Source organism: Agelaius tricolor, unplaced genomic scaffold (assembly GCF_023055355.1).
Source record: "Agelaius tricolor isolate 1412-34295 unplaced genomic scaffold, bAgeTri1.0.p SCAF_15, whole genome shotgun sequence".
NCBI classification, from domain to species: Eukaryota; Metazoa; Chordata; class Aves; order Passeriformes; family Icteridae; genus Agelaius; species Agelaius tricolor.
Genome location: NW_027269275.1, coordinates 16,298,146 through 16,311,635, shown reverse-complemented (window position 1 = coordinate 16,311,635; position 13,490 = coordinate 16,298,146). Strand labels below are relative to the sequence as shown.

Genomic DNA, 13,490 nt, shown 5'->3' with positions numbered 1-13,490 from the left:
TAGCTGCTTCCTGGATTTAGGGAGGAAATGATGCATATATCAGAATTATCTGCTCAGATGCCAGAACTACATTGGTGTCATTTCAGCATGTGCTGTGTTGAAAGGAAATCCTCTATATTTATTACTCCGATCATCAGAGGAGCTAAATGGACCCACTGTTTCTGACACCTGTTCAGATGGCTGAATTTAAAATTTCATGCAGGAAAAAAAAAAAAAATCCTACATACTTCAATGTTAGGAATTAAGGTTTTTTTAATACACTTTTTTCCCTCCCTCTTTCCGAATCGCTGTGTTGTGAGCGGCTGCCATGAGGCTTGGGCATTCTGGGGGTAGCTATGGAGAGCAGGATAGATTTTGTTTGCTCAGCTCTGACAAAAACCAATCGTGCTTGAACACACACACAACACACACACACAGAGTCTGCAACCAAATGCTTCAGATCTCTGTTTTAAGTGCAGGTCTCAGTATGAATAACATGATGTAGCACACCCCAGAACGTGGCAGAGGTGAGCGGCCAAGAAAGAACTCGTCTTTTCAGGAAGGAGCTGAGCACCAAACCACTTCATAATTTTAAGGCTCTTCTAATGAATTTTTTTGGGCACAGCAGGTACAAATCAATAGATTAAAATACTGTACACTCTGCTGCATCTAATTCTTGACTGCCTGAAATTGCGGGGGAGGACCGAGAATAACATTTGTCACTCTGAGGGCTGAGTGCATTCAGATTTGTGAGCTCTAAGCCAACACAATGCAAAAATAGTCCAGGATGTGACTTAAGTTATCAAGTGAAAAGCAAGAGGCCAGGGATCTGCGAGGCTGTAGTTGGCAGACAGGCAGCTCCATCCCGAGCTATCTATCACCGTATCGGGTTGACCCAGCACAGTGTGACAACATCTCAGTGCCCTCGATGCACGCTGCCTGTATTTCAGCGCTCTCTGAAATGATCATTTTCGTTCACTATTGCTGCACCCACTTTTTTCCCTCCAAATTCTGGCTTTTAAAACTGTGTCACTTGCAACACACAGTGAAGCGTGCAGGCCTGTAATCGTGGTGCAGTGAGTGACGAGGACAGAACTTGCCCTGCCTCTCTCCTTGCTTGTTTTGAAGCCCTGTGGACTTTGTGCCATGATTTGCTTTTTTATTTTAATTAATAAATGTCATTGTTTTATAATGCATCGCAATGCAACGCTTTACATGGAAGGAATCAAAGAGAGAGCAGAAGTTTTCTAGAACTGGTGTTTCTCCTCCATGCAGAAAAAAAAATCCCCAGTAAATAACAAATCGAGCAGTGTCCTCAAGTTTGCAGCGGGGGTAGAGGTTGGAGTGTCCCTGGGTGCTGCTCTCAATTGTTAATTCATAAAGACCCACAGTCCTGAGCAATGCTGCCCCAGCTTGTCCTGATACAGCAGAGATGCCGATGGCTGTGGACGGAGGCGTTGAGCCTCAACACCCTGTTCCAGCGAAGGCTCTGGCATCTCCCTGACCTTCAGTCCTTGGGCTTTCCATTCAATCTGGGTGTCCCCGAAAGGCTGCAGGGTGTGGGGACAGCAGGGTGTCGGCAGAGCTCGGAGCCCACACGCCTTTGCCTCCCTGCCGCCAGCCCGGCCGGGGGAGCAGCAGCCCTGGGGCGGGCTCTGGCACGGATTTTCACCTCCCTGCTTCCAGCAGCTCCTGATCGCCCCGGCCCGGGGCTGTCTGTGCAGGGATGCAGCCCCTCCCCGTCCCTCATGGCACCGGGGCCGCGGCCGGCGGGGTCGCTTGTGGGGCGGCCGGGCCCCCTCGGGGGCTGCCCGGAGCCCGGCCCGGCCAGGCCGCCACGTCCAGGGGCACAGCCCCCGGCCCAGGCACAGCCCCAGATCCCGGCAGAGCCCTGTCCCCGGCACAGCCCCGGCCCCGGCACCACTTTCACCTCGGGCAGAGCCCGGCACAGCCTCGGCCCGGCACAGCCCCCGGCCCCGGCACAGCCCCCGGCCCCGCCACAGCCCCCGGCCCCGGCACAACTCCCGGGCACGGCCCTCGCACCCGGCACAACCCTGACCCCGGGCACAGCCCCTGTCCCCGCTATAGTCTGGTCCCTGTCCCAGGCCCAGTCCCTGTCCCCGGGCACAGCCCCCGAGGGCTGCAGCGGCCGCCAAACCGCGGGTCCCGCCTCAGCCAGGTGCGGGAGACAGGCCCCGCCGCCCGGGAGGGGCGCGAAGGTGAGGACCGCATCCGCTGTTCGTTTGTTTCTTGTTTGTTTCTCTCTAAATCCCATCCCTGAAACAAAAGGGGAGTCTGGGCGGAACTATGGATCCGTCTGGCCGCGCATCCAGAGCGGAGCTCCGGTTGTCACCCGGCGGCTCCCACGGGCTGCCCGGCCCTAGGTATGTCCACAGAGCACTTCCCTCGGCTTTGGTCACAGTATTTCCAAATTTTCTTTTTCTTTTTCTTTTTCTTTTTCTTTTTCTTTTTCTTTTTCTTTTTCTTTCTTTTTTTCTCATTCTTTTTCTTTTCCCTTCTCTTCCCCGTTTTTCCCTTTCCCTTTCCCTTTCCCTTTCCCTTACTCCTTTCCCTTTCCCTTCCCCTCTCCCTTTTTCTCTTCTTCTTTTTCCTTTTTCTCTCTCATTCTTTTTCTTTTTCCCCCTTATTTTTCCTTTCCTTTTTCTATTTCTTCCTTTTTTTTTTCTAGTTCTTGAATTTCCCCCCTTTTCTTCCTTTTTTTCTCCTTCATACCTGCGCGCACAGAGACAAATCTAAACGCAAAGGCAATCAAAGAGATCTCTTAAAATGACTTTTTGGATCAGGCCTCGAGTTCTCTGCAGGGAGCAAGAATGGAAGCAGGCAGGATTTACATTTCATGGCTTTTAAAGAATCTGAAGTGCAGGGAACGGCGTTTGCCGAGGCTGAGTTTCACAAGTCTGTGTGGATGTGCCTCGGAATGTGTATATGATTAAGCTTAAAGCCCTCTTCTGTAAGAAAGCAGGCAGATTCCCTTTCGTGCAGCCTGAGCCCTGCTTCTCCAATTTTGAAACAAAACTTCTTGCCAAGGCCTTGGCAGTGGGATATCACTGCTGAAGGGGATGGGATCAGGGTGTTGGTATTGTCTTCCAAAGCTGAGGTGTCTCCACTGCAAACAGCCCCTGCTCCCTCAAGCACTGAGAGCCATGACAATAAAAATGATCCTAAAATTGAACCAAACAAGACCTAGTATTTTTTTTTTCCTTTCCTACCCCTTCCCCCAGCTCGACTGCTTCCAAACTCCCTGATGAAAGCATTTTAATATGTAGGAAGAGCTGCTGGAGTCTGCAATGCAATTCAGTGTTCTGTGGTGTGGGATGAACAGATTTTCCTTTCTGTAGGGTTTCCTCCTGCAAAGTCATTGTAGAGGAGGGAATACTGTAAGATTAAATCTGGTTAAAATACTATATTCATGTCACACCAGATACGGTCTCCAGACTGTGCACAGTCTTTCAGCTTCCTTTATTGTGAAATCCTTTTAAAATAGCACAGTATAGTGTAGAGAACTTATTGAAGTATAACTGTCTTACACCAACTCTGTCAGATAAAATGAAGGAAAGTGATCAGGCTTCTTAAATTAATAAATCTGCTTAGTGTCTCTGGTTGCCTTCACGCTCTCTTACTGTCTTTGACTCTTTCCTTATTAATGAACTGATAGTTAAATAAAGCTGCTAAGTGAAGCAATGCACCTTGTCGGTGGAAGAGGGTTGGTGTTCCAGGTGTGCTGTGCTGGGAATGGTTGTGGGTTTCGGGCAGGGATGGCCACAGCAAAGACTGAAAGCAGGCTGACCACATCAGTTTCTAGATGCTCCTCAGGTGTGAGGCTTGAGTACCTGTTCCTCTCAGCCCCCTGCATTAATAACAGGATGAATTAACCGATTGGCATGAAAGGAGAGGTCGTCCTGAGAAAAATGACACCAAAGGTCCACAGGAGTCATTTGCTTTTAGAGATCCCGGGCCAGGTGCCAAGTATTGCATTTATCTAAGCACTGTCCTGTTTCTCAAAAAAACCTCAGAAAACAAAACAACAAACTCCAAACCTGAAAGAAAAAATTAAAACCAAAACAAGAAGGCAACATCTCTTTCAGTGGCCTGTGGGGTCCTTTCAAAGAGGGGTGGGTTCTTCGGAGTGGGGAGCTTGGAGTGGGATGTGGGACAGGGATCATTCAGCTGGCTCTAAATGTGCCCACTTTTGTTTTCAGAGATGCAGAGCTAATCTGGAATCAAAATGCTGGAAAAGAGCCTACAGTTTGTCTTGCCTTTTTTTTTTAATTCAAGTCAATCGGGCTTGTGGTTTATTCTTGCTCTGATTATGCTGCACGGTTCCAATAAATGCACGGAGCTTAAGCATTCCTGCAGGCACTTCATACATGTGTGTGTCTGTGCATGCACACTCAGGGAGGGAAAGTTGACTGTAAGGGACACAACAAAATATCCATATTTAAGAAATGTGGATTGACTCACTGACTTATCTCACTTATTGTACAAAGATTCACTCTATGTTGATTTTTTTTTTTAAATTAGGTTTTAAATATGTGTTGACAGGATGAATTTGTACAGTGTGAGTAACTGCAGGGGGAAATGACAGCTCTGCTTTTGTTATTAAACTACTGTCTTGAAAATAATGGAGTGTGTACAAAAATTGATTATTATTTTGCCAATTACATTAATGCAGCTAATAACAATCATTAAGAAAAAAGTACAGAAAGCTTTCAGATATTAGAAACTGATATTCACCGGTGAGGCAAAAAATACATATTCTTAAGGCAATTTGTCAGTAAGAATCTTCTGTTATTAATGTGAAATAAATACTAAATGCGTGAGCTAGAAATGTTTCACTTCAAACTGTGTTCATTTCTTCTTCACTCAGCCAGAGTTAATAAACAGTACAAGAGACTTTCTAAATTTAATTTAAGATTTGCATATAAAAGGTCCTATTCTGTACCATAGTGGCACAACAGACAGGCTTTATGATGTTAAATATTCCTTTTAATAATAGTTTATTTTAATATATTTACTAAATTAGGTACCCGAGAGAATCATCTACAACGGTGATGTGAAAATCCCTGTTACCTGAGGTCAAAAATAAAAGGTATGTTTTCCTTTTCATTAGCAATTTGCCGTATTTCAGCAGGGGTGGTAATTTCACTGCTTTGTTTTCTGCTGCTAAGATGGTGCTTTTTGCTCAGCCCTGGGGAGCCGGTGACAGGCTGTGGTGCAGTTTCCTGGGCTTTTGGGTGAGGCTGATTTCAGGTGCCTACAAGAACCACTTGCAATGATGGGGCTTTGTACTTTTGTCAGCCAGGCAGCTCTCTGGTGTCCCACACCTCATATATAATCCTTTGCAAATGTTTTCTTTCTTTTTCTTCAAATGCTAACGTTCAGACATCAGCTACGGGGATTAAGGATGGGTCTTCTGAAGATCTCCCTCAGATCTTGACGAAAATCATGAGTCTGTGTTAGATGACTTCAGTACTTACAAATTACAATAGAGTTTAATTCACAGCACTGCTTTCCTCTGGAAATTCATGTTCATTCAATCTGTCAACATTGACTAAAAAATATGCTGCTAATGAAAATGTGGGAATTAAAACTTTCAATCCCTTCCCCTGCTAGACTCAAACAGGCACTTTATTTTTTTTTTCCCGTGGAATCTGACTTTTATTGACCTTGACTATAAAAATACTAAGTGGGTTAAATGAGCACCAAGGTTGCAATGACAGATTCCTGTGTGAATTTTTTTTATGAAACCTCCTATTTTAGTTAAGAACACAGCCTGCCGTACAGCCTGCCACGCTTTGATCAACGGTTAAGTGCTGTTAGAAACAGCTGAATTTTATTAGCTCATGGAATTAAGCTTGTTTAAACAATAGATTTATTTTTTATCTTTTAAAAGAAATATAAATAATAAATTGAAATAATACATTTCTTTGTTAATTTTGAAAATAAATTTACGTAACAGATTTATTATTTAAAATTTAAGTGAGGATAAGAAGGATGTAACTGGTGCTGTAGCCTGTACATTAAATGGAGCTGAGAGGAATTTTTGATGGTGTATGGGTTGTAGGAATAGATTTCTCAAGGAACACTACAGGACCTTCATTTTAAGCCTGATGCTCCTCTTACTTCCCTGAGGAACACCCTGGATAGGGTTTTGCCTGCATTGCATTTTTTTTTTCTGTTTTTCACCACTGTAAATGAGAGGGAAGCCAGACCACTTGGATTTTTTTGTGAAAACTTAGAGTACAATGTGCTTTTTTTGCAAGAATACAGACAGCCAAGTTGCTATCAGCTGAAGTAAATACATGAAGTGTGTATTTTAATAGCAAAGGTGCAGCACTTGTTTAATCAATTTGCTTCCTGTAATTCATATATGTAACTATTAGATTTATATAAATTAGTGATATTTATTCTTTTTATCCATATAATAAAAAAGCAAATATTTTTCCCTTATCGACACTTGTGATCTCAAGACTTGCTTAGCCTGCTGTTTTCTGGGACAGTTCCTTGTGTCTTCCCTTAGTATTTTGTGGTTATATTTTCCCATATTATAGACAAAAAAACCCCACAAAACAACCAGCAGCAAAATCTGTTAGTTTTAAGCAAATAGCTCTTGGGTCTTGGAAGAGTTAACAAACTTTTACGGCAAGGTTCAGGCAGTTCTGACCCCTATGGTAATATTTCATCTAAGGTTACTGTTGGGAGAGAAATCAAATTTCAGCTGTGAACATGATTGACAGGTGAAAGCAAGAGAGAGAAAGACATCTGGTCAGATGGGGAATTTGGGCAGGAGAAGGACAATTCAGGGAAGTGTCTCTGTGATATTAGGAATAATAAGCTTAGATATGAAAACTCCGATCCTCCACGCTGTCTGGAGGAGAGCTCACTTGATATTCATGGAGGTGGCTTGGTTGGGGGAATTTAAGACTGTACATTTATAGTAGTGGACAGTAGTCTCCACGGTCTGACTTACTAACTTGGCTCCTTTGAAGGAATTATGTTATTTCTGGCAAACTTTAAGGATTTCAGGGCCATTTATTTAATGACTGTGACAGGAATATTTGGTGGTTGCTGGTTAAGAGGTTCTCACCATGATGTCCCTGGCAGGTCAGGCGGCAGCAGGGGTGGTGGAGGCCGGTGCTGGTGTCACTCTGTGTCCTCCCACTTCTGACAGCTTTCAGGGTGAGCACTGCAGGATGAATTTTGTGTTTATGATATACACTCATACTGGCAACAAAATCAGTTGCTACCCCATAAAATACCACTAAGAGTCCATTGTGATGTTTTACAAAGCAACTGTTATTTTTGTCTTATTCCAGCTCCCAGCAGCACCAGCTAACATCCCTTACAATACATACATAACCCCAGGTGTGTTTCACTGTGCTTCAGTGTATTTTATTTGGTGCAGAAAAGCTTCTCCATCCTCCAATGTCATGGAACCAATAAGAATAAAATATCCCTGTATTTCCTGATCAGCATGATGATGTTGGAAAATAGAATTTACTTCTGACATAAAATATGTAGCCAAGTTTTTTCTTAAAAAGGGCAAGAAAAAAATCTGTTGGTTTTTTTATCACTGTGTGTAACAATGTTTCAGTTTTCAAAGAGGCTCTGAAGGACCTTTTTAGAGCTCCAAGGAGAGGATGAGGCAATGATGGACCCTAAATTGCATCCTACCTACATCCCAGGTGAGAGGAGAGATCCTGGGTGAATTTCTGGCCCCACTGAAGCCTTTGGTAAAATTACCCTTTAATTCCTGGGGCCCACACTTCCACCACAAAGGAATATCTACAGAGGAGGTTGTAAAATGAAAAGCAAAATCTGAACTTATGCGGAGGTAGCTGAGCTGTGAATTCCCAGGATGGATGTTCTTATTTGGGAGTAAGGGTGGATTTCCCCCTTCCCTAGTACAGCTAAGCTGCTTTCAAAATAAAATAAATTAACCAGGAAAATCCACTCTTATTCTAGAATAGGAGTGTCCACCCAGGCAATGACTAGCACTGCAGTATAGTTTATTTCCTAATTTCCCCATATGGATGAGACCTGAACTAAGGGGAGAATAAGGAGCAGTAAAGAACAGAAATGTATTTTCTGTTCCTTTTCCAGTTTGCCTCTAAGACTTTTCACACAGGGGAAATCATGGCGCTCTGAAAATACACATTTACTTACTTTTCACTGCTATTCCTGTATTTGCACATGCATTTTTAAAAGAGATTTGTGTTTTGTGCAAGACCTTTTGCATTCTCATACTATTCACGTGTATTTTTGATGTGCAGTTGAGTCTGTCTGTTCATGATATCATTTCTCTTTTCATGGCCGTGGCCTGGGATATCAAACTACCCAACTTCACTGGAAATTAGATCTTGTTTTCCTTCCTAGACTGTACATCTGATAAATTGAAAATTAAAGCTGAGAACTGTAAAAACAATCAAATTTCTTTGTGCATGAGCAAGTTATTTTTAACTTTACGTTGTTGAATTAACACTCCTTGTAAAATGTCTTTATTTTCCGAGGCTGATAGCAAGATAACTTCCATGAAATATTATTGGCAAACTTCCCACAGCAGTCAATGGGAGCCTTGTATGTATTTTTCAAGCAGATGTGCTGTATTAAGCCTAAATGAGAATCTTTTTTTATCAAATGGGATGCAATATGTTATTCTTGATTAAAAAATTCAGAGTAACCTCGCCCCCTCCCTTTCCTCTCCCCAAACATATTTAGTACAATTTACAGATCATTTTGCATAGGTAAAAAATAAGTTCTTGAGTGTTTATAAAAAGCAGGATTTTACTGTGCCTCAAATGCCTTTCTAGCTCATTCCTGTGAATTTGAAGTATGAAAATGTCTCAAATCTTTATGAGTGAAGAGAAAGTATATTCCATATGTAACAGCTTTTACTCCCCTAAAATTCCCAGGCAAGTCAATTTAATACTTTTCCCTGTGTTTAAAGTAAGCTCTAAAATATTTTCTGGTGATGTAGCTCTTGCTGTTGTTTAGGTCTAATAAAGGATTTTAAGTGCTAAAAAAAAAAAAAAAAGTTATATTTTTAACATCTCTCCTGGGTTTTCTAATTTGTGCCACTTACCAAATGATTCGCACTGTACCAAAATACAGGAGATTGATGAGACAGGAAAAGTACTGATTTAACATCCCACATATAAAATTACTTCTCAGGCTCCACATATAGTCACAATGTTTAGAGAGTGAAGAAAATGGGAGCTGGGAGTCACAGTCTGACTCACTTGTGAGACTTTGACCCACTTATTTGATTCTAGATTCAGCAAAATACTGAAGCACTTTAAACTTGTTATCTGAGGTTTCTTCTAAAGGTCTGTTACCGTTGATCTCTTTATATCTCAGTTTACACAGTTATAAACCTAGATAATTAATTCTTACCTTCTAGGCTTTTGTGGGAGTTAAAAAATAGCTGTAATGTTCCTTGAAGCCCTTTAATGAAAACTGGTTTATTGAAGTACTTGTCATTTACCTTACTTCATACTGTGGAATGAGAAATCACTGGTGTTGCCCAGGTCCCACGCACCATTTCTACTGGGATGGGAATTTACTCTCCTGAGTTCACTGGGCCAGGACTACAAAGATCAGGTGCTTTGGGAGCTGGACATTTTCTGAATCACACATAACTTTACCCTGATTTTGAACGTGCCAAAATGTAGGCAAAATCAGTTATGTGCCCCATCTCTCTCTTAAAGACAATATATCTTTAATACCTCTATGTACAGAATAGCTCCTGTGCACCTGCAAGGCATGCAGAGGTCACACTGTCCTTGTAATTCCTCCCCTTCCTGCCATTACCTTTTTTTCCCAAGGTTTGAGCCATTATCATTCAGCAGTTGTGCAGCTTTTCTTTTCTTCCATCCCCAAATTATTATTGTTTCCCTCCTACCTTCTACCCCTTCCGAACCATAATGGAGTCCTCAGCTGTAAATTTGCTAACTATAAAGATTTTTGCTTGAAATGTTTTGAAAATGCTGTGAGAAAAAAAAATAAAAAGAAAAGAAAGCCTATGAACAACACGCTGTGCCATGCTCCAGCATTGCACTTCTATGGGAAAGATAATAAAGATATTAGCACTCATATAATTTCAGATAGGAAATGAAACCAGACATGAAAGAAACACTAGCTCCAGCTGTTGAGTGGGAATCAAACTAGCTATGGGAATTACAGGTATTGTCACCGGAGACAGCCTGACTTCTGAGAAATGACCTCAGGTGTAGGAGCTTGCTGTGGCCCCTTGCAGATATTAACACCTAATTAACAATCTGCGAGAGCATCCTACATCTTAATCACCAGTGAGGTGAGAATGACAATCACAAGGAGGAGAAGGAGAAGGGAAATGGTAATTTTTCCTCTGCACGCATCATCTAATAACCATGGTTATTCAGATGCAGCTAAATGCGATTTCCTTTTAGTCATTTCTGTCTATTGGAAGGCACAGTAAGTTCATTTGCTAGCAGGTAGGCAGCGGAGGTGAGAATTGAATTGATCTGAGATACTCTGAAAAATTGACCCTGAGGTCATTCCTAGTTTAAATTGGGAAGTAAGGCTGAGCTCGTGTCTTCCCTTTCTTCTCTCCCCTCTCCCTATTCCCCCTCTTTTTGTGTTTTCAGGCATATTAGTCTGTACTGCATAATTACTTGAACATACTCTGATGGTGGGGAACCTTGTTCCCTCAAAGTTAATCAAAATAAAGAGAGCTTTTGTTAGCAGTGATAGGTAATTAAATCTCGGCGCGGCTTGTGCAGGGCCTTTGTGCCGGGTTATTGACGGCAGAGCCGCGCTCCCCGGCCCTTCTGCGGCAGCACAGCCCGGAGCAGGCACCAAGATTCAGGCCCGGCTAAATTAGGAAATGGGGTGTGAAGGCCTGGGAATCTTAACGGGCCCAGGTTGTAAAGGAAAGGGGTGCTTGGCAGCACATCCTGAGTCTCCCAGAGGAAGGGCAATTTCCCTGGGGAGAGGTGCACGTTTTAAAGAGGAGAAAATCAGAGGTGGCACCTCTGCGTTTCTGCAATCTTCTGACTGTGGTTTTAACCAGCAACTGCTGTAAGTGTGGATAGGAACAACCTACTAACCCAATTTCAGATCCAGTGTACACACCTAGGGCCAAATTCTGCTTCCTATTACCTGGTGTAAATGCTCAGGAGCATGGGGGAACTGATGGAGAGGCTCTGGGCTTAGTCCCATACCAGAGGGCTGGTGCTAGTAAAAAGCAGCAAGAAAGTAAAACAAAGACCAGATTTACTTGATGCCACCGAAGTCAAGGCAGGAGTAGCCTCCCTGGGACCTGTGGTGATGCTCCAGCTTGCCTCTGGATCACTTGGGCAGGATCCAATGGCGTTGTAATGCCTTTTAATGGATGCTTTTATGCGCGCTTCCAAACAGCTTCCACTTTCAAACGTCTTTACAAGAGAGTTAAAACAAGAGGCAGGCAGGGAATGAGGAATAAACTCGTCGGTACATTTGTAGTCCTCATTCTGCAGAAGCTCTACCCATGGCACTCCCTTGCTGTGCACAGGAACAAACTCTTCCTATATTACTTGGACCCAAATTATATTCTAATAAGGAGAGAATCGCAAAGTGAAGACAGCATTATATTAACCACTCAGCTTCCATGGAAACTCCCATCATTTTCTTTCCCATGACAAGAGATAATCTCTCTGTTTTTTGTTATGCTCACTTCTTCGACTCCTTTAGCTTTGTTTTCATGTGTTGGCCTTGCACTAAAAAATATAACTTGACATCTTGTGTCTTCTCAGCTAAAAAGGTATCAGTTCCTGGACTTAATGTCAGCTGTACCCAGATCAAAGGCAAGAAACATAAAAGTTGACATATATTATTTATTTCATGGTTTACATCAATGATGCTTCTCTCTATCCTTTTTTGTTATTATTGCTGATGTTTTGCTCATAATGTTGCGCTCACTTCTCAAAAGTGTTTGTCCCCTACAGACAAATATTCATATTAATGTAATCCATCAGCAGCTAACAAATGCCAGCTCACTTCAGCATTTCCTGCACATCCAAAAATCCCATTGTTTTTGCAGGACTTGGGTGTGCAAAGAATGCAGGATCGGGCCCAGGGCAGGAATTTGGGAGCTGGAGACTTTCTCCCTCAGCCCCTGCAATGCCCGGGGTTGGCTGGAGCAGCCTGGGGCGCTGGAGCAGGGAGTGGGAGCCGCTGCATTCCCTCCCTGCATTGTGAGCTGCTGCAGAGGCGAGACGAATGTCAGGCTTTGTGGGGAGCAAAAGCTCTAAACAGACTTTTTCTTTTTTTCCCAGTAGTTTGGTTTTTTTCCCTCTACCTTTCCCCATCTTTCTTGTTTGCCTTCGGAGTCCTGAGTGAGTAATACAGGGTCTGTCTTACAACTGTGTCCAGAAAACCATCTGAGATCAGTCAGAAATGCTGCTCCAACCTGTGTTTCCCTCTGACTGCTCCATTTAGTGTAAAACTTTCCTTTATTTCTCTCTTTGTCAACAATTGTGGCAGGTTTTACTTCCTGAGTTACAGACCCAGCTGAAATGCTGAGTCTGATCTTGCCCCCTACCCTCCCACAAGCTATTTTTTTCTGCAATGAAAATAATAATGCTTGAGAACCATCCTTGGCTTTTTTTTTTTTTTTCTTTTGTTTAGTTTGGGTTTATTTTAAAGCTTGCTGACAATTGTCAAATGTTCATTCTAGCAAAGAAGTCCTGGGAGGGTCTAGCCTTGCTGCACAGCCGGCAGGGGTAATTTGCAGCGCTCCTTGGAGCTCAGCTATTCAGCCAATGTGTGTCGCTTTACTATTTCTTTAAAATTTAATTGGGATCAGGCAATCAAGTGTCTCCAAATTTTTTGCCTCTTCAGGCTGCAATAAAGCCACTTATAATTTATAATCAAAGTTTGGTATCGTTAAACTAAACTGTAAAACCTACTTCAGGGCTTCAGTCGTAAAATAAGTATACGATAAATATTGCAGTGGGGCTTGAGTAGCACAGCTCTACCAACAGCACGTGAATGAATACACACACACACATATTTTACACTTCTTTCTTTTTTTTTTGAATGTGTGTGCATACGTTTAGTTCCAGAGGTAAGAAAGATGTAAATAATAGATAACTGTCATGTATTCTTTCTTGGAAGGATTGAAGCTAAGATAGATTTATAGCCCAAGCAGTTAATTTAAATGCAAAATGAAGTGTTAATTCATTAAAGTCATTTATGCATCAACATTATTTTTATGTCTTTATTTATATTTTCCTGTAATATGCAGCAATGTAGTATTCATCCTGGGGTTTTTTCTGTCTGTTGACTGTACTGCTCCTTTGCTTAGATTTTTTTCTAACAAGGCAGCTCATTTAGAAAGAAATGTTTATGTGAAGTGCTTGTCAGTTGGCATTTTTACTAGTGTGCTAACCCAAAGGTAAAATATAAAGGCACGTCTTTTCCTTGCTGGCTTGTTGCTACTAGAAGGGTTCCTCCCTTGTTAGCTTGATAAA

The 13,490-nt window shown here is 42.5% G+C and overlaps 1 protein-coding gene across 2 annotated transcripts in view; it reads left to right on the top strand.

Moving 5' to 3' along the window:
- The window catches only part of MAF (MAF bZIP transcription factor), a 195,156-nt gene that overhangs the window by 7,193 nt on the left and 174,473 nt on the right, over window positions 1–13,490 (top strand). For both annotated transcript variants that reach the window (XM_071440727.1, XM_071440726.1), the window contains exon 2: window positions 5,024–5,089. In XM_071440727.1, coding sequence (XP_071296828.1) covers window positions 5,024–5,057 — 34 coding nt within the window. In that variant the 3' untranslated portion in view covers window positions 5,058–5,089. The remainder of the gene's footprint in view (window positions 1–5,023; window positions 5,090–13,490) is intronic.